At 38.0% G+C, this 26887-nt stretch overlaps 2 protein-coding genes and 2 non-coding genes across 11 annotated transcripts in view; all 4 read left to right on the forward strand.

Moving 5' to 3' along the window:
* Window positions 1-1117: 1117 nt before the first annotated feature.
* RABGGTB (Rab geranylgeranyltransferase subunit beta) lies at window positions 1118-14406 on the forward strand. 6 transcript variants are annotated; one of them, XM_030031767.1, is made up of 9 exons: window positions 1118-1173; window positions 1818-1925; window positions 2960-3157; window positions 5576-5681; window positions 7170-7222; window positions 7342-7452; window positions 9453-9578; window positions 10384-10533; window positions 13420-14406. In XM_030031767.1, the coding sequence occupies exons 1-9, from the start codon at window positions 1171-1173 to the stop codon at window positions 13558-13560; spliced, it is 996 nt and encodes a 331-aa protein (XP_029887627.1). In that variant the 5' UTR covers window positions 1118-1170; the 3' UTR covers window positions 13561-14406. The 6 variants fall into 6 exon arrangements, with proteins under 6 accessions (XP_029887627.1, XP_040983650.1, XP_040983652.1 ...); XM_041127716.1 differs by having other exon boundaries at window positions 1164-1258; XM_041127718.1 differs by lacking the exon at window positions 1118-1173 and adding an exon at window positions 1199-1217.
* Window positions 2021-2103, forward strand: LOC115349714. Its single transcript, XR_003926210.1, has one exon. It is a non-coding gene; the product is annotated as a small nucleolar RNA SNORD45 (small nucleolar RNA).
* On the forward strand, window positions 4137-4221 carry LOC115349716. The gene has a single exon (XR_003926212.1). It is a non-coding gene; the product is annotated as a small nucleolar RNA SNORD45 (small nucleolar RNA).
* A 148-nt stretch (window positions 14407-14554) lies between the features above and the next one.
* The window catches only part of MSH4 (mutS homolog 4), an 85268-nt gene continuing 72935 nt past the window's right edge, over window positions 14555-26887 (forward strand). For 2 of the 3 annotated variants that reach the window (XM_030031753.2, XM_030031755.2), the window contains exons 1-4: window positions 14555-17343; window positions 19671-19832; window positions 23809-23972; window positions 26706-26816. In XM_030031753.2, coding sequence (XP_029887613.1) covers window positions 16944-17343; window positions 19671-19832; window positions 23809-23972; window positions 26706-26816 — 837 coding nt within the window. In that variant the 5' untranslated portion in view covers window positions 14555-16943. Of the gene's footprint in view, window positions 17435-19670; window positions 19833-23808; window positions 23973-26705; window positions 26817-26887 lie in introns of all 3 variants that reach the window. The other variant, XM_030031754.2, reaches the window with a different exon arrangement.

Raw genomic sequence — 26887 nt, forward strand, 5'->3', positions numbered from 1 at the left:
TGAGGGATGTTGTACACTGGCAGAGGTTGTGGAGTCTCATCTGTGGAGATACTCAAAACTCAACTGGACACGCTCCTGGACAACCTCTGTTAGCTGACTCTGCTCGGGCCAGGTGGGTTGCACTCAATGATCTTAGGAGGTCCCTTTGAACCTCAACAATTCTGTAAATTCATTTGCAATTTCTCACCAAAATGTCCTTGCCTCGCTGTGATTTCTTCCATCCACCATCTGAATTTAGTGCTGGATAGTACAGTTACTATCACCAGGTATTGGGTTTGCAATGCTTATTTCTCAGGTAGGCCACCTGGGAAATTAGGTCTTTAAAAGTGTTTAATCACTATAAATCATCAACTCACTTACCTGCAGGAAGACCAATAATGCAACATCCTTGGTAAGTATTTGAGATATGTAAAAAACAGACCGTATTTGTTACTGTTCTATGCAAGCTAGCATTAGACATAGTATTTCTTGTCTAGAATCAAAATGGCATTTTTGCCTGGTATGGTTCTGTGGAGGATGTTTGCTAGCATCAAGTGTTGGTAATCAACAGGATAATCATCCTAGACAGTTTTAATTAGGAAGTGAAGCGGGGGTTTTGGGCAAAAGGATGGTTACCCTTACAAGCTCTGAGACTGAATTCTTGGACTTGCTCTTCCATAGCCCTGAGGTAAGGGAAGGAAGCTGAAGCATTTCTAAACGTTGTCCTTGTTGGCCGTGAGGCAAGAAAGCGCACGCTCGGAGTTGGCGTGCTTCGAAGTCGCTGCCTCCCCTGTTTCAAGACAACCTGTAGCTGTGGCGGGGCTCCTGCTCGCACAAGGCTGGCGAGCGGCCCCTCCCGCCGGCCCGCTACGGGCTCCCGGGCGCCACGGCCTCGGGGGCGGCCGCCGCCCGCCCGCGCCCAGCCTCGGGAGAGGCGCAAGGACGGAACAACCCGCCCCAGGGGGCCGCGGCTCCTCAGTGCCTGCCCCGCTGCCCTCCCGGGAGCCGGCGGCGGCCGCTCTCGGCGGCCGAGGCTCCTTGCACGCGGCGGTGCCGCCGGCACGCTCGCGAGCCGGGGCGGCAGACGCCGTCCGGCGGCGCGCGGGCAGCTATAGCGAGGCCCTGCCGGGCACCGCCTCTTGCTCCGCCCCGCAGGAGGACGCTCCGCCCCTTCCGGTACAGGCGGCGAAGATGGTGGGTCTGGGTTACCGCGCCGCGGAGAGGGATCGGCCTGGCGGGTCGGCAGAGCCTGCGCCTTCGCCTTCGGGACGGCGCGCAGGTTTCCAGCCCGCGCGGCGGGCCGGGAGGCCGGCCTGGGCTAGTGGCTGTGGCGGCCCCAGTGGTGACGCTCCCGGCGCTCGCCACTCGGGTCCTGGCGGGGACCCGGGAGCCCGCCTGCCGCCCGGCCCGGGCCGGGCCTGGCGATGGCGACGGCGGGATGGCGAGCGCCCGGCGAGGTGGTGCTGGGCGGCAGCCCCGCTCTGTGGGGCCCGGGGGTTCGCCTGCGGCCGGGGCCGTGGCGGCGAGGGGCGCGGCGTCCTCGGCGCGCGCGGTGCAGGGCTCCTGCCTCCGGTTGTTCGGTTGACGGCTGGCGAAGGGCTGCTCTGTCTCAGCTTTATGTAGCGAAAGGTTTCGCTCGCAGCCTGTCCCTGGGAAGGATTTAGCCAGGCCGCGAAGTGGCGATGTGAGGCGCGCCGTCAGCCCCGTGTTCAAAGCAGACAAAGAGGTGTCTGTTTCCAAACAGTTCCTGCTGCTAGTGGTGGTGACTAAATGATACCTCGGTACTAAAACCTCTTGAGCTGGCAATGCAACTGACGTTTTGTTGGTACTTTTTACAGGGGACACCGCAAAAGGATGTTACAATAAAACCCGATGCCCCAAGCACGTTGCTTTCGGAGAAGCATGCGGACTATATAGCTTCGTATGGAACAAAGAAAGATGATTATGTATGTATGATTTGTTTCGGTACCGCTCGGAGTTAGGGTTAGGTGCACGCTCACAAGCTAATTGTTTCTGGCCCTGCAGCTCAGTGTGTAAAAGAGGTCTGTGATGAGTCTTGGCATGTATTGCCTGAGTATAAATTTGAAGATAATCAATTTAGCTCTAGAATCACTCTGAGACCTGAGGAATTAACTACTCATTGCTTCTTCATCCACTAGAATGTGCAAGGAGTATAGCTGCGTTTACATGTTGCCCCTTTGATGGGACAACATACGGAATCTCACCCCAGCACTTCTTCATGCTTACTAGGTTTGATGAACACTTTAACTAGCATCAGTTTTATAGTCACAGGTCATCAGATGTAGCCCGCAACAGTAGGATTCCAGTTCCAGCAGGTGAAAAAATGTCAATAACTGCTTATGCCTGAAGAAAAGTTGCAGTTACCTTTACTGTCCACAGAAGAACTTTAGGCACTGTTGCTTATGATTGTTGTTCTTGTGCTTAAAAAGTACTGCATGTAGAAAATAATGTTTATGGGTAGTGTAGGTGATGTAATCGGTGTAAGAGAATTCAATATGAAATTTCACTTAGTGCAGCTTTAGATTGTGGCAGTTTTGGCACTTGGAAGTAAGTTTCATTAAATGTTAGACTTGTTATTTTTGAGACTAGTTGGGGTGGTAAGTGGAGTGGTGGTTTGGATGCCAGGATGATAACTGATAATCTGAAGTGAATTGGTGCCTAACTACTTGTATGTGTTTAATTTGACATGGAGCTTGATACTTTGAACTAGAAGATAGAGGGGAGGAAGGGAATGTAGTATGTGTAGATATATACATGTGTATGTGCCTGTATGTATGCATGTGTATATACATGCATGCATGATGTACAGTGTAGTTGAGTGGCTGATACGTAGTAAGTTGTTAATGGGATGGAAGATGGTTGACATATTACAAACTGTAAATGTTAACTAATGTATTTTCATTGCTCTATATTGATGATGTGCTTATCTGATTAAGAACTAAAATAATGCACTACTTAGGAATACTGTATGTCGGAGTATTTGAGGATGAGTGGTGTTTACTGGGGGCTGACAGCAATGGATCTGATGGGGCAGCTGCACCGAATGAACAAAGAAGAAATTCTGGCATTCATCAAATCATGTCAACATGAATGTGGTGGAATAAGTGCCAGCATAGGTCATGATCCTCATCTTCTCTATACCCTCAGTGCTGTCCAGGTAAATGTAACAGGGTAATTTTAGAAAAAAATATTTGTAATTAATGATTTTGATGATTGCAGATTTATAAGCCAGGTACTGTTGGATCCCAATAGCAAAAACTATTTCAGTACCTTATTAAAAAAAAAAAAAAATCTAATGGACAAAACTTTAGGATTTAGCTGTAGCGTTTCCTAAAAACTTGTCAGATTTGGGAATGTGCTTTTAATGATGATTTAATGATGACTGCATTCTTGATACGTTTTGTAAGTCTTGAAATACTTCTCAGCTACAGGTTTTACTGGAGTTTTTTGTAGATAATTTTGGATTTTATAAATTCTTAGTGTACATTGAGGTGAAAGATATGTATGACCAGAATAAGAGTAAAGTTTTGGGTTTTATTTTTTAATGTATATATTATGATTGCTATATATTATAACGTATTAATAAATAATTATGTAATATTTACATAAACTATATATTTAAATAATATGTATAATTATGTGTAGTGTGTTTACACTTTAGTACTGTATAAAAGAAACATTGTAGTACTTGGTTCTTGTGTTCCTCAAATCTGCTTTTTTTGTGTATAACTTAAAAATGATACTAGTCTGTTAAGCATTTTATTTATTTATTTGGTGTGTACTCTTCTCCTGAGAAAAAGTAATTCTCAATCTTATTTTTTCACCATAACTATCTCCATTATAGATTTAATTCCTCCTTATGTCTTGTGTCTTTTTTTTCTTTTTTTTTTTTTCCTCCTCCCTCTCATATAAATTATCGTGGGAAAAAAAAAAACAAAACACCAAAAAGGCTGAAATGCTTCTGAACAATTGCTTGATTGCTTGCATAATGTATCTCTAGTCTAATCTTGTGGAAGAAATATTTAAATGGTGTTACAAATAAATAAGATAGCATTCTGTTTTAGGAAGAAAGTGTGTTGGATTTAAGGTGTTGGATTTGAAACCCTTAGGTAGGACAGGAGAACGCTGTTTTGTTAGGTCACTGATGAATGTTGGCATGTATTATCTGCTCTAAAGTTGATATTTATCACCGCTTTAGCTCTAGAATTACTCTGAGAACCAGGAAGCTAAAGTTTCTTTAGGCTATGGCGTTTGAGCTTCTCCAAACTGTCCAGTCAAACTCCTTTCACAAGTCCTAATCCAGTATAAGGAGAAAGGGGTACAACTAAAGGTTGTTTACTTTTACATATGAGAGATATTAATTCTTAAATAAATACTTGAGGTATTTTCATGTTAACTGAATGTAGCTCTAGATGTGCGAAGCTGAAAAGTATTAGCAAGTGCTGATGTAAAATATTTGTGGTAAACTTAACCAGCATGTCTTAATGAGCATGCATATTCTTAGTGAACAAACACTGTTTAGTCCTGTCTACATATCCAGAATGCATAAAGGGTCATCTTCCTTTGATCACAATTAATAGTAATTTGTTCAGCTTTACTTTTTAAGGAGCATGCTATGATTATATATTTTCTGTTGGAGTTGTACGTTCTTTTTTGCATTTCTGTAAGACTTAAATTTTATCTAACAAGTGAAAGATTCCAGCTAACTCTAGGTGTTCAAAGTCATAGTTGTTGGTATTTTTCAGGATTGGCACTATACTATTGCTTGGTTTCAACTGCTCTTTCTATTAAGCTACTTATAATAAATTCTTAATTACTCTCTTTACAGATTATGCAAGTTATGAGTAAAAACACGAAGCCAACTGGGGCTTGGAAACAGTACTGTTGTTTTTACATGACATTGTGTCATATGGGTTTACTGGTTCAAATCAGTGCTCGCTTGGAAAACTTTGTATTCCCTACTATGACCTTTATTTTTCTTCCAGAATATATTAACTGTATAGTTTGTGTCTAATGATATTGTTCATACTTTTTCTTAATTTATTGCAATTTGGTTCTTTTAATTATATTTAAAAATGGGATGTAAATAAAAATCTTGTAATTCGAAACTAATCATTGCTGACAGGCTTGGACTGTTAAGTGGTATTAGTAACTAGCTGCTTAACTTATACTTGCACATATCCCAGTAGCAGCAGTGCACAAACTACAAGTTTGTAAGTCTAGGATGTCATTATCCCATTACAAAATTAACTGTACTCAAATCTCTGTTCTACATAATACTAACATAGAAACAAATAAACCTGACAATGCTTTTGAAAGGAGAGCGGGAAGTTGGAAAGTAACAAAGCGTGAAAGAGTTCAGCTGGAATTGCCTATATTTTCATTTGAGAATTTCTTAAAGTTTTTAGACAGATGAACTGCAGTGAACGAAATTTTGTTTTAATAAGTCTTACCAAATAGTATTCACAGTCAATTAAATGAAGTCTTTTATAAATCCAAGATTTCTTTTTTTTAAAGAAATAAATTTTTAAAATTTTTGCACCTCTCTGATTGTTACTGTGTCTTTTTTTTCCAGATTCTTATCTTATATGATAGTCTTCATGTTGTTGATGTAAATAAAATTGTTGAATATATACAGAACTTGCAAAAAGAAGATGGATCATTTGCTGGAGACAAATGGGGTAATTTTTAGATCTTTAAAATTTAGTGACTAGGTTGACATGTGTAAGTCTGTGAACTTAAGTTTCCTTGGATGGTCTTTTTGCTTATGTATTGTATGTGAACACTTTTATTTTCTGAGTTATGAAAAAGGAGGTTTTGTGAAGGACAGAGTTGTGTTTCATTCCTTTCATAAATATTCTAAACTTCAGTTCCATTCTTGTATTAAAAATAAATTGTTCAGCTTTTAAAGAAGAAAACTTTCAGGCATTTGTAACTTGGCAGTACTTTGATATACTAGATATGCTATTCCATAAGGAATGTTTTATGCTTGCTATTTAATGGCAGTTAGTTACGATCTTTATCCATGTTGGCTGTGAAAGGATCTTTCACTATATGGGAGTGAGAAAAACTGGTTTTGTACTCATGAACATCTGTTAATACCGATTTTGTTTCTGCATGTAAATTATTTATGAACAAAGATGGTATTTTTAAGCTGTAGCATAAATATTTAGTCACTCTAAAAATACTTATCCCCATGGAACACTTACATTTTAATAAAATGTATTGCATATCACTCATGTTGTTGTTCTGGTAAAATTCAGCAGTCAAGATCATGGCAGTGTATGTATGCTACTGTAAAGGTAGCTGTTATGCTGTGTGTTAAAATGGTTCATAGTTTGCTGCATCCTTTTTGTTAAAGTATTGAAACAAATGTACTGAATGCGCAATGGATTTACGTTATTTCTGAAAGGCAGTTGGAGTGCAACTGAAGGAGTGTGATACCTGATGTAGTACAGAACAGCACATTTGTTTTATATGTTTCAGCTTGTGGATTTCTTAAGAAGAAAAGTCTCGTGTCAGTTTGACCAAAAAATTGAATGCTTGCGGCTGGGTTCAAGTTTAAATTTTGACTTCAAGTATTAATTGTTCACAGTTTGTGCTAGGAGAGTTGCATTGGTATGGATTATATTGGTATGCTGAGCAATCATTCTGCTATAGGTGTAGCATTTTTGGTTTAACTTCCAGGTATACATATGCAAAAGAAAACCTGCAACTTTCATCAGTCTTATGGCTTCTTCTGACCAGATTTAAGGCAGATCAAGAGTTGTGTCTTGAGTATTTTTGAGTCCACTGCTCTGCAATTATCTAGTAGAGCATTACAGATAAACTCTAAAATTATAGTTATTTGTAAATTACCACCAGTTGAATTGATTGGGATATATATCTGACTATACACCACCTCAAAATGAGTTGTTCGCTTTTGTGTGCAGTAAAGATACAGATCTTTTGAGTTGTAATGTACACTTTCTGAATTACTGAGGAAATAATTCATGGGCTGGAAAAGGAAACAGTATGGGGGCAGGTTTTGGCTGATTTTTGTTGTTCATTGTAAAAACTAGTATTTTAACATTTTGTTCCATATTTTCAGTGGTGATCTAAATGTATTTTTTTGTTGTTGTTGTTAAGAGAAATACTCTTACTTCATTCCCTATCCCCCCATGTTCTAGGAGAAATAGATACAAGGTTCTCCTTCTGTGCTGTGGCAACTCTTGCACTTCTGGTAAGTCCTAAATCATTACTTGCACAAGTACAGAATCTTCTCTTTGGTACTGCTGAAGTTTCTGTAGTTAACGAGCTTGGTAGAACATAAAGCGCATTAGTTGCTGTTCTGCCTTGCAGGGAAAACTGGATGCTTTGGATGTGGGGAAAGCAGTAGAATTCGTTTTGTCTTGTATGAACTTTGATGGAGGATTTGGTTGTAGACCAGGTTCCGAATCACATGCAGGACAGGTGAGTTTTTCTTCATATGGAAATGTTTCAAATTAGCAAGCATCACATACTGCCTATAAATGTTTCTTTACAACATCTATCAGTGGTGTCAATTGTCACCTTTCTTGTTTCCCAAATGCCTGATTCTAATACCTTAGTTAAAATAAACGAACAAATAGGTAGATAAATCTGAGAAGATGAGTAGACTTGGGAGGTTATAGTCTGGGCCAAAAAAAAAAAAAAAAGTCATAAGGGAACAACTTTTAGGACTGTGTTTCAATCTTCACGTAGTGATGTTGGAATAGTTAGCATGAGGATTTCTAGAGAATTTGAAATGGGTATTAATGGAGACATTGGGCAAGATCTATCACTGTGTCTGCCACAAATCATAATGAAACATAAAGGCCAGTTGTATAATATGTTTGATATTTATCAACTGATGAACTCAAAAATGAGACGTGACCCTTCTCAAGGGGAGGCTTGCTTAATTTTTTGAGAAAAGTCACTTTTAAGATGATGGCTAACTCAGGCATGGGAACATTTATCATGTTTTGTTACAGGCACTAAAGAGTTTTGCTAGTGACAGTGAGTTCTGAAAAATGCTCAGTAAAATCTAGCTGAGAAGAGAAAGCAGTAGTATAACTGGAACAAATTAAGGGATCTCTCAAGGAAGAGAATCTCAATGGCTCTTTCCAGCAGAAAATTTACATTAAAAACTACCTTTCCTATTTTATTTTTTTTTTTTGTCATGGAAGGTATTATTGCACTTAAGCTGAATTTGTGAATAGAAATCAACTTTTAATAAAATATTTTAATGCTGTTGCAATCACCCGTTTATATTGCGTAAATATGGTGAGCAATGCCATATCCAGGATTCACCTCAGCACATAAAAATACTAGAGGTATTTTGTTGAGAAGTGTTGGGTTCCCCCGCCCTTCTTTTTTTAAATGGGGGGGGGGGAAACTTTAGCCTGGTACATGTACCTTATCTTATGAATTTTATCTACAGTAGCATTGCCCATGTGGTCTAAACAGCTGGACCATGTTCTGCTGTTCAAGGAAGTCAGATTAAGTAGCTGAATCCACTCTGCAGCTGGTGTTTCCTTGGGAGTATTAGATCTGTTGTGTATATTCACATACTCATTAAAATGCTGTAAAGGGCAACTCCTTTGCCTGCACAGTAGTTCAAAAGTTTTCTGGGAATATCACATTTATTTTGCAGTATTCTTGGATGGGCATATCCCTGTTGATGTGTGCTTTTGTTGGTTTTTTTTGTTGTCTTTTTGGGCCTGTGTTCTATTAGGAAAAGGCAATTATGAGCAGGCTTCAGTTGACATTGTGGTTTCTTGCAGTTTGTGCTTGGCTGCTTTCTTAGTGACTGCATGAAATGTGACCAGAGTATGCTGTTGCACTGTAAATGTTGTTTCCCAGGAAAAAATAAACAGGGATTAGTCAATGTACATACACTACATGGCACATTGAAAGTAAGCCTGACATGACTAGATGTACATGGGATTGACAGGATGGTTAATGATCAGGCTTAACCTGTTTCTGCTAGAGAATTCATTTGGTCTTTAGTTTGCTCTCCACAAGCCTTAGGGTAAGAGGCACATACAGGAACAAACCATAGGCTGGATGCAAAATTTTTGTAAAGGCCATATCCAACCTGCAGGAATCAGTTTGTGTACTCTGGCTTGAGAGGCTGTGTTTTTAAAATAAAACTGTATGGCTCTGATCTTTTAGCATCTTTTTCTAAACCTTGCATTAGTGTCTTATATTAGTAAAATCTTACTGTTTTATAATTACATTGTGTAACTGGTACTTTTATACAAAAGCAACTGTAACAGTAACATACTTTTCTAGTAGAAAAGTAAAACTCACTGAAACTAAAAGTTGAAATGTGTGCTTATTTTGCATTGTGTTTGCATGACTGTATTCCTGCTTTGAGATTTTCCTGCATTTAGTCTGCTAAACTATACTTAGTTTTTAAATACACAAAAAATTTATGTCTGTAATTTTAGATCTATTGTTGCACAGGATTTCTGGCTATAACAGACCAGTTGCATCAAATAAATGTTGACTTGCTGGGTTGGTGGCTTTGTGAACGTCAGCTACCTTCTGGAGGTCTCAACGGACGACCAGAGAAGGTATTAGGTGGCTTCTTTTGCTTTTCAAACCTCAATAGAGATTATTTTTTCTAAAGCTGAAGTACTTCTGGAAAATGTCATGACTTCTATGAAATCTTTAGTAAACTTTTCAAAGTCAGGCCTTCGTTTTGATTCTTCATTTTGTCACTAGCAGTTGTCATGCAGTCCTTAGCTATGCTTAGTTTCAGTCTGCGGTTTTAGGAAAGTAAACATACTGAAGTATGTCTTGCTGACCACTTGAGCTAGTATACTGTTAAATAAGGGCTTGAATATTTTCTGACATTGGGAATGAGCTCTTCTGTAGGATTTGCACAAAAATTACTGTTTTACTGGATGTAAATCCTGGGTGTAATAGTATTTCACATCACACTAGGAAATTGTGTAACCTAGAATAATCTCCACTGGCAAATAGATAATGAAGCAACAGATTTAAAAAAAAAAAAAAAAAAAGAAACTAGTTGATACGAAGTTCTTTGTACTTACTCCCGAAAAAGGCGCTGTGGTTTTTTAGCTACTCTCACAGAAGGTGAAGGCTGTTTCAAAAATCACATTCTTGTGGTTTTGTTTCTTGAAGAAGGGGAGAGGTTTGAAAAAGAGACTTTCCCTTCCTGAAAAAGGGAAGTAATCTGAAAAGAGACTGCACACAGGAACATTATTCTCTTTTACCCCAAAGAAACTCTTTAACTGTTGTTCCTCTGCAAGAGTATTATGGCAGCGCACCTAGTAACTCGCAGAATCACCAATAAAATTGGCAACATCAAGTTTAAACCAAAATCAAATAATAATCTATTTCTCTGCTTGCCAGTTACCTGATGTATGTTATTCATGGTGGGTGCTAGCATCTTTGAAGATGATTGGTAGGTTACATTGGATTGACAGAGAGAAACTGCGCTGCTTTATTTTGGCTTGCCAGGATGAGGAGACTGGAGGATTTGCTGACAGACCAGGAGATATGGTAAATAATCCTTTACTAAATAAAATATACTTAACTGAAAATTTCAACTGAAAATTGCAACTGAAAATGTAAGTTTTCTTGTTTGAGTGTAACTCAACTCATGATCCAGGTGTGTTTTGCAGAGCCTGCGTTCTACTTTGAAGGAAAGAATAGGGCGGAGTTGCTTTCGAAGGCTTACTTGGGGAGCACGTGTTTTATATTGCACTTGTACTAGAGTATCCCCCACTGAAGTCAGTTGCCATTTCTTACAAGTTGTGGTTTGGTTCCCATTAGACATACCACACAAATTGTTTCTCACATGACCACTTGGAAGATCTCTGTAAAAATCCTGTGTTTGGTGGTGGGTTTTGGGGGAGCTGTCGGGTTTTGGGGGGCTTGTTTTGTTTTGTAAAATGATATGCAAGCTGGAGTCCAGTGCAGGTTAAGTAGTCTTCAACTGTCTTCGTGGTTTTGCCTGATCTAAATGAGTTGTAAGTTTTTATTAAGAATCCTTATATGCTAACTTTTGTTCTGTGCCAGCCCAGCCACTGAATAAATCCTCTCACTGGCATTTGTCTAGATGCGGGAGGAAGAAGCTTTTTTGATAACTTTATGAAGAGGCTGGTGGTATGGATTTTCTGCTTGGTTGAGAGAGCAGTTATGGTTTGGCTGGTCTGTTCTCTGGTTTCAAGTGGAAATAATTGAGATTGTCCAGGCAAAATGGCATATAAAGTTTGTATCTTTCAAGGGTGCTGGACAGATAAAATTAAAAGTATTATGAGACCTCAGTGCAATTCTTATAGAACACTTGGCTGCTTATTTGTCAACAGTCGGGGGAAGTCTTAGCTGTTTTTAGTGCAGCTGACCGTGTCTTCTTTCTCCACAAATGCATTAAAAACTGAAGTAGCTTTCCATTTCTTTGCAAGCTGATACATTATTCCCACTTGAGGGAGGGGGGGAAATCTCTTTATTCTGGTCTGTCATTTGGAAACTGTTGTGGTGGTGTTAAAATGAGAAGTTTTTTGTATTTCTAAGGAGGTCACAGAAAGACTTTTTCCCCTTTCCAGAATTCTCCAAGAAAAACCTAACACTTAAAGTCTTAATGCTTTTCTGGCTTTGAGATTTAAACTTGAGCTATTGAACTATTTTTGTCTTGCTAGGAGAGCAACTTTGCAGAGCCTTTTCTCTATATCTAATGCAGGCGCCCTTGGAAGAGTTTTTGCCTATTATGTTAGCAGTTATTTCATATTATTTTTACCTGCCATCCATTGGTGAAGTGGGCACTGCCATAGAAACGTTGACCTCCACAGGTTTTTGCTTTATTCCTGCAGAAACTCATTCCTAACAGACCCTGTTGTTTTGGGTTTGTTTTTCTTTTTTTGGGGGGGGGTGGGGGGTGTGTGTGTTTCGTTTGTTTGGTTTTTTTTGCTTTTGGGGGGTTTGGGGGGGGTTTTTTGGTTTGGTGTTTTTGTTTGTTTTTTGCTTTTGGGGTCTCTCTTCCCCTCCTGCCCCCCCCCCCCCCCCCCCCCCAGCCGGGTTCTAGTCTTTGGATTTGACATTGTGATTGTATTTCAGGTTTTGAACACTTGACAATAAGACAGCTCTGTCATCTTTTTAAGTTCCAAGCAGCTAGTTCTCAAGAACTTAGTAGCTGTGTTTATTAGCTCTTAGTTGTAATTCAGCAGGTTTTTCCTTTTTTATTTGCTTTAAAGAAAATTGCAGAAGGGAGCAGACAACATAGCAGGAGATACATCTTCTAGGAATCTGGGTTTCCCTGAACATATGTACTGTTCATCAAGAGGTTGAATCTGTAATTTCATTTGCACGCTTCCCATTGGGGACCATCTCCCCTTCTGGGCCTGTCTATTTGTACAAGGAAATTCTGTCTTGCCATGCCTGAAGTGTACTGTTTATTGTTATTATTTTGCTCTGTACTTGTTTATTTTACCTCTCCTCTAATGACCACACACTCATTCTGGGAAGGAGCAAGTAAACATACATCTGAGCTTTGACCGCACCTGTAATGTGGTTGCCAAACCATTGAGGAGCAAGACTTGCTATGCTAGTGTAGTTTGAACCTTCTAGGCTGTGATCAATGGTTGGAGATCCTGTATATGGCTATAACGTGGTAATTCAGCTTAGTTTACTGCAGTATAGAACCCTTGTGATAAGATCCATAAGTTCCACTAATGCAAACAGGATGTACGTTGTGCCAGACAGCACAGGTACTTTTGGATAGGATTTTGTAGAATGGCTAATTAACTCCACTGACAGGATGCTTATGTTATGAGACTTCATAGTCTATTGCAGTTATGTGGTGATACATGGTTTTAGGAAAGGTTTGTATAGCAAAGGAATACTTGGATACCAAATAACTGCTCCTGTCTCTTCTGGGTTTTTTCTTCCTTGTATTTTTCCTTTCAGTTTTCTTACCACAGTAGGTTGCTACTCCTCTCTCAAGATTTTACAGCACAGCTCTGTATTCAGAGACAATTAAAGAGCATTATAATGTTGCTGAAGAGCAAATGGGGAATTTATGGAAGTGGTACTTGTAGATGATCAAATGTACTTTCAAAATTTTTATTATCTTTACTTCTGCTACCCTATGACGTTGCATGCTAATGGAGACACGTGAGTGCTTCCTGCCAAATTCAGAGTTGAAAATCATCTTAGCAGCAGACAATCGACAATGATCTCCGAGTAAATCATAGTATTGTAAACGCATGGTGTGGAAATTGTCTTGCCTGTCGACACATGTCAGCACAAATGAAAGTTTGTTCAGTTGCATTGTCTTCTCCAGCCATGGAGATTTGCAGTTCTCTTGCCAGCAAACAAAAGCTTCATTCCATACAAATGAAAAGCTGATTGACTTTTGGAAATGGACACAAACTTTCTTTCTTCTCCCAGGTGGATCCGTTTCACACCTTATTTGGAATTGCTGGATTATCTTTATTAGGAGAAGAACAAATTAAGGCCGTCAATCCTGTCTTCTGTATGCCAGAAGATGTCCTTCGAAGAATAAATGTACAGCCTGAGCTTGTGAGCTAAGACTCGTAGAGACAAAAGGTTGATACGCCCAGTTGCTTTGGTTTCACTGATTTAAGTAATCTCATCTCTGAAACTCTTAGCATATTCTTTGAGATGTGTTTACATTACAAAAGTAAAGCAATAGCTTTACCGTGGGCTTTGTCACTTTGTAAACTGTATCAGAACAGGCTTGCTCTAATAATCTGAGTGTAACATGTTCTTTGGTTGTATATGAGAGATATAGAAACATTTCTAATCTGTATCTAAATATATGGGCCTTTGCATTTTTTTTTTAAATATTCAAGTCAAAGCAATAGTGTGAATGCTTAATTTTGTATTCCTGTGATATCAATCATGCTAGCATCTGTCTTTACACAAGCGTGTTTTGATGGTGGATCACACAAAGCACTTTAAAAGAATATGAAAAAAAAAAAAAAAACACCAAACAAAAACCCTACTTAAGCCATGCACTTAATGCCACACACTTGTGTATTTAATTCTTCCTGTTTATGTTTGCCATCACTTTTATATATTGAGAAATGAGCTTTTTCTTCTGATAGTAATTGATACCAGTGAAAACAAAAATTATGGTTCCATTAAGTATATAAATGTCTTCATTTATTGATGAGTCCCTTAGGCAAAATTTTGCTGATATTTGAAATAGAGCTTATCTTGAGTATGTATAGTGACACTTGCTAACATTAAGCATTCTAGAGAAGGTCTCTATAGGAAAGTAACTTGTAACTGAATATGAAGTTGATCCTAAATTTGTTGCTGGGTTGAAATCCTGCTTTCGTAGGTTTTAAGACAATAATTGCCAACACTTGATTATGGTGTAATTGAGAATAAAACTAGCCATGGAAAATACTTGTTCTCTGAAGGATGAAGTCCTCTTTGTCTTCACAGAAGCCCTAAAATTGCCTCTTAATTTACATTCCACACACCCTGGCTAAGACTGAATGGTATTTCAGTTGAAATATACAGTAAAAGGTAATCGTGAAGAGGAGGAAATCTTTGACTGTACTTACGCTTAAGGAAGGTCTAAAGTTGTTTCAAACACAGTTTTAAAAGCTAGCTGGTTAGTTTTACCCAGCCTATTCGTGTTAGTAGGGTGTAAGCTAGAACTGGACAAAGTAACTTTTTGGTAGACCTTTACTTGTAGAGAATTCCAAAGAGAGAATGTGTCTTTGAATGCTCAAGTATTTCTAATGAATTTTTTAAGCCTTCCCTACAGGCTTTCAGATAAGGTAAAAACCTTACTCTCTTTAGCTGTCCACTTGCCTGATGAATTCTTTGGTCAAAGCCTGGAATTAATTTTTTTCAAGGTTTGGAAAAAAGTTACAGTAGGCTTTGTGTTGAGTGCGAGGGAATGAGAGCACTGATCAGGTTTTATCTAACTGAAAAGTTTAACAGAAAATTTAAAAATAAGTTTTTCTCATTCCAGGTTACCTTTGCAAGTGCCACTTCTTTTCATCTAAGGAAACACTGTTCAGTACATAGGAATTTGCTGTTTTTTCCATGTTGTGTAGACAAAATAGAATCTTCTTCAGAATTTCTAGTCTAGTATAGACCGAGACACCCTGGGAATTAATATGTGGGTGATACTGCATGACAGTGTAGAACATTTCACTGTAGGTTGAAATCCTATTAATATTATTGGAGTTTTTCTCTGAAGAAGGTCTGGTCAACTTCATTTCCTAAGTCAGCTGTGATTTGTAAAGGTTTTATAAGATTATAGCTTAAAAAAGGGGTGAGTATGTGCACAAACTAAAAACTTCTTAAGAATATTCTTCCGTTCTTTGCATCAGCTTCTTAAAATACTGTGTTTGTAGAAGGAGAGTCATCACAATTTTTCTTACGCAAACAAAATCACAATTTCTGTTAAATGTACTGTGAAAAAAACTAGTTGCTCAGTGTGTCTATGTTAAGACTTAGTCATTTTGGTGCAGAATACATTGTTACCGTCTACCTCTGTTTTGTTAGAAGTACTGATAAGAATTTTTTTCTTAGCTTATGTAGTTAGAAACTTTGCAGTAATTAATCTGCTGTTCTCAGTCTTCAGTTACAGGTCCTTTATTAAAGGCTTTCAGAAATTTGTACTTTCATAATTTTTTTTTCCCCCATGGAAATCTTTATATGGTAAAATCCTGACATTATCTTACTACTTGATCTTAAGTACTGTTGTGTAGCCAATGTTCCCAGCAATAAATTTTGCAAGAAGCTGTATGAGAATTTGCGAAAGAATAATTAATAATTCAGGTACATAAAGTTGTGTTTCTGTAGGTATGTTTATTAAAAGAAAATCTGTGTGCGTGTGTGTGTGTGTGTGAAATCAACAGCCATTCTATTACCTTCTAAGAACACAGTCAAGTCCAGAGGTATGGGCTTTATTCCAAAGATACTGCCTTTTGTTGAGACAGCCTGGTAGGCGAATTCAGCCTTTTGAACTGTGACCATAAGAAAGGAAGGTGGAAGGTGGACATTCCTTTTGTTTCTGCTTTTCTTGCCATACACTTAAATTTGTGTCAGAAGAGGAGAGAAGGCCTAACACCAGCTTCAGGAGTCTGAATGCATATGGAAAGCTCAGTGTAGGACTTGAAATTCAGGACAACGGCAGTAACTGGAATTGGTACCTGCTGTTTTCCATCTTTTGCTCTGCAGTGAAACTGAAGTTTCTGATGCTCGAATTTTTAAAGCTGTCTGACTGATGGTGCTCAGTGCTGAGAGAGCACGTGCCCGTTCTGAGCTAGGAGGCTGGGGGCAATGCCTTTCGGGTGTCAGCTGACAAGCTGCAACTGTTAGAATTTCTCTTGTGAAGCTGAATAGCCATCAAAACTACAACTGTCCTCAAAGAGTTGTGGCCTAGTAAAAGCTGGCTTTGGTTTGGAGTGGTTTTTTTTATTGCAGAGGTATTAAATTCCAGAGTCAAAACGTTGTCTAGTCAAAATGTTAATTGAAACAGTTTTAGTGGTGTATATTACATGCTAGTTTACAAAGCAGCGTTACAGTGTTCTAAAACATGCATAGAAGGACATATATTGAAGACAGTTCTAGATGTAAACAAGCTTTATGGTTTTTATTGGGATCTTTTGGTATCTAAACTCTTGAGCAGGGGGAAAACCTCTCTGAAGCTCCTCCTGAAACAGGAACATCCTGTTGAAGAATGAATGTGGGACAAAATACGTTTGAATGCTTTAGTCGTCTTTTAAAGAGCATAGCAGACCCTTTCTTTGCGTTCCTGCATCGCTCTTCTATTGTCTGTCATTGCACATTTATAATGGCACGTGTTGCATACCCAGCAACTCTCATTACTGTTCTATCACGTACAGCTGTCCCAGTAACTGCCGCTTTCCAATTTGTTTTCCTTGACCGCAGAACCCCATCTCGGCACGGGGGAAGCGGGGATGCGGCCGTCTGCCACCGGCCCGGCGGCGGGCGGGAGCGAGCGGAGCGGCGGCCGCTTCCCCCTCCCCCTCGGGAGACGGCCGCTCGGTCGCGGAGTGAGTGGGAGGCTTGTGCGCATGCGCGGGAGGGCCGCGTTTGCCGCCATTTTGAGTGGAGGCGGTGCTGGCGGTTGTGGGTGCGCCTCAGGCGGTGCCCGCGCTGGGGGAGGTGGCGATGCTGATGCAGGGCAGCATGGTGGACGCCTGCAGGCGGGCGGGCGCCTCAGAGTCCTATACGGGCCGCGGCTCTTCGACGTCGGGGTTGGGCGGGCGAGCGGAGCAGGCACCCCGCTATACCTTTGGGCTGCTGCAGACGCCGCGCAGCACGGCGGACAGCACCGGCGACTTTTCCAGCGGCGGGGTGAGGCCGGGTAGCTCCAGCGGGGAAGGCCTCGCTCCCAGCCGGGCTGCCAAGGGTAGCAGGGTGAAGCCGTCGGTTCCCGGAAGAGGAGGTGGGGTGCGACGTTGCCATCTCCGCCCGGTTTATGCCTTTCTATCCTGCTGCCCTCTTTGCTTGGGTCGGGCGTCGAAAGAGCCGTTACAAGCGGTACTTGTACTGAGAAGGGGGCAGCAGCATCTCTTCGTCCTAGCGACCTCTTTTTTTTTTTTTTTTTCATTCAGCCCAACCAAACAATAGTAGTCGTTCCTCACACTTCCTTAAATAAATTTTTATTATTTTCTTTATGTAATCTTCATAAATGTCAGTATCTGAGTTCCCTGCTGGGGCCAATAAACTGGTTTGAATTGCAACACAGTATTTGCTTTACTAGCGACCTGAACCACGTTCAGTTGGTTATGGATTTTGGTTTTGTGTTTGGTCTTTTGGTTGGTTGGTTTTGAGGGTTTTTTTCTTTCGGTTTGGTTTGGGTTTTTTGCCCTGGCCTTTGAAATAGTTTAAGCGCTGTTAAGCTTGATGTGCTCTAAGAATGTTGGGGGCCTATAATGCAACACTGCTATTTGCCATCCTTTACATCAAACTGCTGTTAACGCCAGTCTCCTGGCTCCCCCCCTGAGGACGAGACCCCTCAACAACTCCTGCCTACTGAACATGTGTGCATCAACCAGTTCATAAGACTTGGTCCTACTATCAAAGTCTGTATCTTTGCAGGCAGAAAAAAATGGTTCAAATTGTATTTTTTCCAGTGGAAAAACTATAAAAAGAATTGGAAATTCTTTTAACACTTGCTGAAATGCATTCTGAAGTACATACATCTCTATTATGCATAAATTGACAAGAAAGTAACATGGTTTTGGGTAATGTGTATGATCAGTCATGAATCATTAAAAAAAACCCCCAACAAACAAAAAAAACTTAGAATGCTAATTTGAGTAGGGCATAACTTAAATGTTGGTTTTAAAAAATACCTGTAGATGATTTGGTTCATCTGGTCTTTCAGATTATGTTTTTCCCCATGTTATGCCAGATTCAGTACACTCTAAGATAATAGCAAAGTCTTGTCTGCCAAACTTCTGAGTGAACTTATGCCAAAATCTAAGCAAATGCTATTTTTAAAAATCATTTACATGCATCGCAATGCTGATTTGTCCACTCTTTTTAAAAAAATTGCAGTCTGAACTAATAATTTTTTTTAGCTGTCACAGTTTTGTAAGATTCAAACAGACAAACAAACAAAAAAACCAAACCAAACGAAAAAACCCCAGTACTGTAAATATTTTTGTACCAACCATGAGAAAATGTCGTGCAGTTAATGGGTCATCTGAGAGCAATACTGAAGTATTTTGTCTTGTAGATCAGTTTTTAGTGTAATAGAAGGAACAGAAACATTTGGGTTCGCATGTCTCTTAATACCTAGAATTTTGTAAGTTTTAAGTGGAAAAACTCTTTATATTTTAATTTGTTTTTTATCTTAAGAAGCAATTATCCAAGCTAGATTAAGGATGTGATGTTGTTTTTAGTCATCTCAAGAGAACTGGAAATAAGTAAAATACTTTAAGTTATTGAAACTAAAGAATGATCTGAGAAAAAGAGATTTTGCAGGACTTAAAAAGGTAGATGAATCTTAAGATACATGTGTAAAAGAAACCGCAGATAACAAAGACGTCCCAGCTTATTGCATGATTTCTGAGAGTTGAACTCCATAAATTCAAAGTGAGATCATTCTCAAATGGAGGAGTTTTTGAGCATGGTTCTTTGTTTTCTCTTACTGTACTTTTTTAAAAAAGAATGCTCAGCTTTGAAAAAAAAATTAAAATTGTCATAAACGTGTGCAGTTTCAGATACGGATTTTAAAACTGATGAGCAAATGCGAGATAGAACTGAATAACAGCATTCTTTCATAAATCTACAATTCATTAGCATATGAAATTATGCATTGTAAAGTGACTTCTCTTGCATTATTTCAGTCCAACAATGTAAACAAAGATTTTTACTGGCACTGCAAGTAGTGTCATTGTGGAAAATAACCGTATTGATACAAGCTTGTTTTCAAAACAGACTGATTTTTATTTCATTTTATACTTTGGAGAGCTTTTATAGAATGATATTAAAGGTTATTGCTTTAATTGCTATCTCTATTTCCAGTAAGAAAAACAAAGTTTTCTAAGCTATATATTTATATATTGCTTTCTGACTAAGAAATTATTCAAATCTTTTTTTTTTTTCAGTTAAATGATACACAGTTTAATGTGTCTGTTTTCAAAAATTAATTTTTTTCCCCCTCTCCTCAGAATCATATTTTGGGGACAAAAGTTCTTATGTAGAAAATGCTAGCACATTGAATCTCACGAGTTCTTCTGTGCGAGGCCTGAATAGCACATATATAGGAAAAACGCCCCTCTCTTCTGGTAGATCTGTTTGCAGAAGCCATACCCCTCTTATGGGATATTCAGGTAAGATTAATAGCTCTTAAAGGAAATAGCCCCACTTACATTTCTAACATTAATTTATTAAACATACTTTATTTTTTAATGTGATACAGTAAGATACTGAAATATTATTCAAAACACAAAACATAATCTGTTTTGTGCTACAGAGGATGTCTGCCAATGAAAGATGCACCCATAGGGGAAAATACTACTTTAGATATTGAATTGATGTTTTGAATTGATGTTTTGGTATTGCAACCTCTTGTCACTTACTTGGCATTCATGTGTAAATTATCAGTGAAGCTAGAATTCAGACTTTTTTCAGATTATCCAAAACTGAATTATTTTTGTGGACATGTTGGTTTGTGTGGCGACTGAACTGAAGAGCCCAAATTTATGCATATTTCTAATCAGCATTTCTTTTAGGTTTGTAATGCATTGTACATCACACATCATGATGTCATTCTCAGGTTTCTTGGTGCAAGTTTTATGCATTTTATGTTGGTATCAAAGGTGTAGAACACTAGCTCTTCAGGAGAACACTTGCATAGTAGCTCATTGGGTGTACATTTTGCAGTGCTTCTTACGAACAAAGTTGCGTTACAGGGTAATGATGCCTTATGCCATGTTACGTGTATCTGTGTGCTCTGGTAGTGCAGAAGTAATGGGATTCAAAGTTCTTTCACAGTCTGACTAATCATTATCAGTTCAGTCTTTAGTGTTCTTGAAGTTATTTACTGGTAATTCTCTGAAGCAATGAAATTATTTAAAAATTTATTTAAAAAAAAAATTATCTATTCCTGGTAAGAATACAAATTGGCTCTCCACTTGCTACTGAATTGAATTACTGTTTTGCAAAAGGTAAGTAACATGAAGTTTGTCATTTCCTACAGCTGTTGTGATCCACAGTTTTCTTTGTGACTACTCATGGAATTGAGGAATCAGAGTAACTATGAAGTTGAAATCCACAGAGCAGATTTCGCTAGACTTTGTGCAACTTAACAATGAAACAAGCCCACATCTTCAGTTTCCTTTTGATTTTTTTTTTCCTTGTGTTGTTTAGCCTGGAGAAAAGGAGGCTGAGGGGAGAACTTATTGCTCTCTACAACTACCTGAAAGGAGGTTGTAGCGAGGTAGGGGTCCATCTCTTCTCCCAAGTAACAGGCAATAGGACAAGAGGAATTGGCCTCAAGTTGTGCCGGGGAGGCTTAGATTGAATATTAGGAGAAATTTCTTTACTGAAAGGGCTGTCAAGCATTGGAACAGGCTGTCCAGGGAACGGGTTGAATCACCACCCTGGAGGTATTTAAAAGACATGTAGATGTGGTGCTTAGGGACATGGGTTAGTGATGGACTTGGCAGTGCTAGGTTAATGGTTGGACTTGATCTTAAAGGTCTTTTCCAACCTAAATGATTCCGTGATTCTATGGTTCTATGTTTGTGTGTGTGCACGTCTATATATTTGTTTATGCTTGCTGTATTGTATGTGACATTCCTTGATCAATCTTGCACTGATCTGTACTGAAGACAGCGTATCCAGAGTATCACATTCTGAAGAGCATTGGTTGGTCACTGTATTTTTTTTAGTGTGACAAACTGAAAAACTAACTGTCTTCCAAATAAAATTTTTGTAATTACCATACCTAAAGTGAAATACTTATTAACTTCACCTTTTGGTTGTTTTTAAAGAAGAGTTAATATTGTAATCAGCTGCTGCTGATGGGCCAGGGGTTATTCCGAGTAGAAGATTCAGAATAACAATTACATTTTCAGCAGGCCTCAGATGAAACTTTATGTGAATGCTGTTGCTGACGTCTTGTGGCCTACAGAACATAGGTAGAATAAATGAAGGTTCAGACTCGGTTGTGTGCAGCATCAAAGATTTTGCTCAAGTGGTAGCCAGTTGCAATTCAAACAGCCTTTTAATACTAAGTTCTTAGATAAACTCTGATTCTGATCTTACCTTTCCCGATCCCTAGTAGGATTAGTTTTGATTCTTGGGGTACAAATTGAGTTTACTCAGAGGAAAAGGGCAGGTTTGGTGTATTATGCCTTCTCAGCAGGATTGTTCTGTTTTGAGAATACTTTTATTCCATTGCTTTTTGAGAGCAAATTCTGTGAAGAACAAGGGAAGGTAATGGTGGAAGAGAATGTAAATAATCACTATGAAGCAGGTAGAGTTTATTGGTGTTTCAGATCAGTAAATATGTCTGTGCTATCAAAATCCAATACTGTTTAGATGTTTTTGAAAGTGTAAATGGGGCATGCTTTGTATATGCAGGTATTTTTCTTACTTTGAATACTTTAGACTTAATAGTTATTTAATAATGGCATCTCTTCTGAACATTTAGTGAATTCAAGAAGGATTAAGTGAAGAATCTGTTCAATTCAGCTATTGTAAGGTTTAGTTTGGCTTTCAGCTGAAAGCTGAGAAGATTGAGATCATGAAGATTTTTCCAGTTTGTCTGAGAAGTTATACCAAAGTGTATGTAGCAGCTGCTTTTCATAGAGTGGTAATTAAATTATTTCAGTATTGCTCAGCAAGTTACACATTTTCTCATTTGAATAGCACGGTCTCACAGTCTTTGGTCACAGATTTCCAAACAAAACACATTAGTAGCTTCTCCAATAGAATTTGGAAGAATGTAACACCATTTTGCAAACATGAAGCAAAAATTAGCTGAGACACTAAAAGAAGCACTGTATACATATTTTTGATCTTTCATAGATTGAAAGAAGTTCAGTACATGGAACTGAAATGGCATCACCCCATTAGTTAAATGTCATATCTAGGGAAAACAGTAGTGCTAGAAGACAGTTGGTTTTTAACTCGGTGCTATATAAAGTCCAGTACTGTATGAAGCGGTGTGGGAGGAGTGAGATGAAGGAATGTCCAGTCAACTATACTGCAGTAAACCATGGTTGAACACAAAATAGCCCCATTTTTTAGATTAGCTATTTGGATCTGAATGACATGAGATTAGGAATCAGAGGTCTATAGAGTTCAGTTTAGGTATAAACGTCAGGTTTATTGTAGGTCTGTAGTACAATCCCGAAGTAGATCTGCTCTATTATGTTGGGCAAATTGCTAGAGCAGCTGGGTTGGTGGTTTTATCTACATGGGAAAAGAAAGAGACCTGATAAGAAAATGAGGTTTAGGGTCTTCAGAAAGGAAGACCTGTTAAGGAGCTGTATTCTTAATTTTTAACGCTTAATCTTTTTAAGGGGTGTCTTGGAGAGATACCTGGATATTTGAAGAAGGAGATGAGATTAGTTGAGTTTGTGATTATATTTGGGAAAATTTAAGCCAAACCAATTTTAAGATACTAAAAGTGTTTTTTAAAAAGAAAACACCAAAATGAAAATCAAATTATTTGGTCTCAAGCATACTGTAGATATATATAAATTTATATATTTTAGAATAGTTTAGTAAGTTTAGTGTAAAATCAGATTAAATATATATATATTAAAAAAAAAAAAAAGACATTTGTTTCCCCTAACTTGATGAGATCTAAGCCACCTCGATCAGAGTTGTGCTTTTTGTGGAATATTAACTTACAGTATCTCTCTGCAATTAATACACCTGATTTTAACTAGCGGTAATAGCTATGAATCGTTTTGAATTTAAAATGGGAAATGTTAATAATAGCCTGCCTTTTGGCATGTACTAAACATCTTTTTTGTTTAGTACAGAGATAGTGACTCAGAAACTGTATTTTCACTTGCTATGTGGTTAGTTCTGACAATCTTAAATGAATGCATTCAATCAGTCTTACATTAAAAAAGTATGATGTTCATGCTTTGGAAAGTGTGCCTTGTCTGTATGGTATGGCAAGTAAAGAGTTCAACAACCAGGGTTTCTGATTTTTAAGTTTCATAAATTAAAAGGGCTTTCCATGGATATGGGAATATAAACACATATATCACCTGGAACGTCAAAGTATGATTCTGTGAATGTATAGTAGTGGCTCATAACTGAATATATGCGACTGTTTTACAGTTACATCCTCATCTGCAGTCTCTGCTCATACTGTTGCGTCGGTTATTGTAGCTGTAGTAGAAGGAAGAGGCCTTGCCAGAGGTGAAGTAGGAATGGCCAGTATTGACTTAAAAAATCCTGAGGTGATATTATCACAGTTTGCAGACAATACAACTTATGCCAAGGTATTGTTGCATACTTAATTGCTGTATCCCTTACAGGCTAATTATTGTGACTTTCTTTCTTAAAAAAGCTTATGACTAATGGGAAATTAAATTTTTAGTCTGTAAAAGAAATTTCTCAAAAGTGAAAGTAGTGACTTCTAGAAAATACTCAATGTTGAAAGGACTGCTATTTTCGTTACTGTGCCGCAGATTTTAGCTAAAGAGGAAAGAATGTTTTGCAACAGAAAAATAGCCTTTCTGCAAAAAATAGTGTGTTTGAACTATGTGGAAGTGAGATGCCTTGTTTTGAAGAGCATTGGGCAATATATGGTAGTAGAACTTGCAAATATTTTTCATCAAACAACTCTTGAGAGCAGAACTACATAAATGGAGGGGAGGGAGGGAGGGTAACTCTAGGGCTAGCTTTGTATGGTGGCATAAATATTCCTTCTCAGTTTGAAATGAAATTCATTCAATTTACAACCAAGTGTTCTGCCTACCAGCACTGCATACTCTGCATTAATTTGGAGAGTAATCTCTCTGCTTTATGCAACACCACCATTAATAAAACATCTTATTTAATGGTTTTGTTGTAGGTATGCATGCTAGAAAATAATGTGGCTTGTAGCATCTTTACAATATTCAAAGAAATAAAAACTAAGTTTAATTAGGAGAATAAGTAGACATGACTCAGAATATAAACAGCTATCAAATCTATTTACTAATATATATGTTGTATAATGTCATTTTCTTCGATCATTAGTGCTTTTAAAGCTTATCCTGGTCTTAACACACATAAGTACATATTGAACCTGGCAGCTGCAGAAATACTTCTGTAATACACAGTACTAAAAATTAAAATCAGATGTGCACCTTGAAAATGTGGGTGCATGAGAAAATGTAGACATTCAAATGACGATGTGGCGACTTAAATAACAATTCACTTAAAGGTTTGAAAGTGAAAAATTGATTTGCTTGTACCTAGAAGAAAAAGTCCCATGTAATCAAAAGAATGGTAAGATGAGAATTCTGCAAGGAAACTTCAGATTATTTTTATGGAAATTGTTTACTAATTTTAATGGTTTCATGAAGATTACAGTTACTTCTAAGAGTAAAAGGCTTTCTTTTTAGCAAGCAGTAGATGTGTTTAGAGTCCCCCCTGTTCTACTGTGTCAGGGTTAAGAACTGTATTATTGTCCCATGAAATTTACCTTTCTCAAACTGAGAAGTATTTTAGCTGCCCAAACTCCTCCCCCAACCCTTTACTTTCAGTTTTGTCTTGAATTTAATGATAAAATACAATTACTTCTCTTAAGTCTCATACTTTGTCTTCAAATTCTGATAACATGACTCTCTTCTCCGTTACTCAGACTTATATCTTGATACGTTTACATCTTCTATGACCGCCTGTCAGGCCATGGCCAGATTGTTCAGTATTTTCCTCCCTTACCATTCTAAAAGATGGCATTTTTATTTGTACACATATCTTCCTAATTTTCCATTTAGGTTACGGAGTTCTCCATTCTGTAGGCATACCTGATACTGTATTGACCATCCAGTAAAAAAAAAAAAAAAAACCAAACCAAAACAGAACCAAAAAACGGAAGAGCTGCTAGTATTCAACTACTTTTCCCAAAAGCACTACATGGCCTAGTTTCTTATCTTAGTTTCTAACGCCTTTAACAATGCTGTCTATCTGCTGATCAGCTGTTTTCTTACAGTGTCACTATCCATGTTTTGCTAGTGATTGATATCAAGCTTATTGTATTTTCTTTTTCTTGTGCACCCTTTTATTTTTGAATGTTCTGTAAATTAAATCAGTAAAGTTTTCTTGTATTATTTAAGTTCCTCAAAGTTTGCTTTAACTGTGATGCCTCTGAAAAAACTTCCTAATGATTATCAGATATAACGGGTGGCGATAGCTCTCCCTCCTACCCCCCAATACCCTTAGATGATTTATTCTGTGTATTTTTTTTATGCTTGTTCACCTTTCCGTTGTTATCTGTCCCTTCTTTCACATCTTAACTTCTAAGCACGTAAAATATAGTCTGGTTTTCTTCATGTTTCTCCCTTGAGAATTTGTGGATGATGATACAAATGAGTGTAAATGCATAATGATGTTTGTCTTTTCTTATACAGTAAACAAATAGAAAAGCATATAGTGTAGTTTAAATCCCTACAGCAGGTGTGTGTAACATAATCAAAGCAAAACTGGTTTAAATATGCACATTTTAAGCCATATTGAAAAAGGTAAGACTGAGATAAATGTTATAAGAGGAGGTTAGAACAAAGTCTAAACCAAGTCTCAATCAAAAGATTATTAATATTCAGGCCCGTTGCATTTCTTTATCTTCCAGAGCACCATTAACTTTATAGCTGCAAGCCTAGAAAGCTGCCATCTCTTGAAAATTAAGTCCTTCTCCCATCATAGCCATGGAATGTAGTTTTGGATATTTATCTCTTTCTTTGACGACAAGCATTTTTCTGTGTTTAAATAACACGGGATAGATACCTTTTTTTTTTTTTTTTTTAAATTTAGTTCCATGTATATTTATATACCTGTATAGACACAGATAAATTTGACTCATTAGTGTAGAAGTTAGCAGAAAATTTGGTCTTTATTTACAAGACTGGAACTGTGATTTTAAAATACAAGGATTCTGTAATTCTTTGTTGCTGGTTCGTTACCATGTAAAAATATTTTAGATTATATGTGGATTTTTATTTAATTATTTTGATTTGGTTTTTGTTCAGGTTGTTACTAAACTCAAGATTTTAACACCACTAGAAATAATAATGTCAAACACTGCTTGTGATGCAGGGAACACAACAAAATTGTTCAGTCTGATAACAGAACATTTCAAGGTAAACTCTTAAATTTCATTCCATATTTTAGAGTTCTTGTTGATCACTTTGCTGATCTGAGAGTTTTCCAC

The sequence above is a fragment of the Aquila chrysaetos genome, chromosome 12, assembly GCF_900496995.4.
Source record: "Aquila chrysaetos chrysaetos chromosome 12, bAquChr1.4, whole genome shotgun sequence".
NCBI classification, from domain to species: Eukaryota; Metazoa; Chordata; class Aves; order Accipitriformes; family Accipitridae; genus Aquila; species Aquila chrysaetos.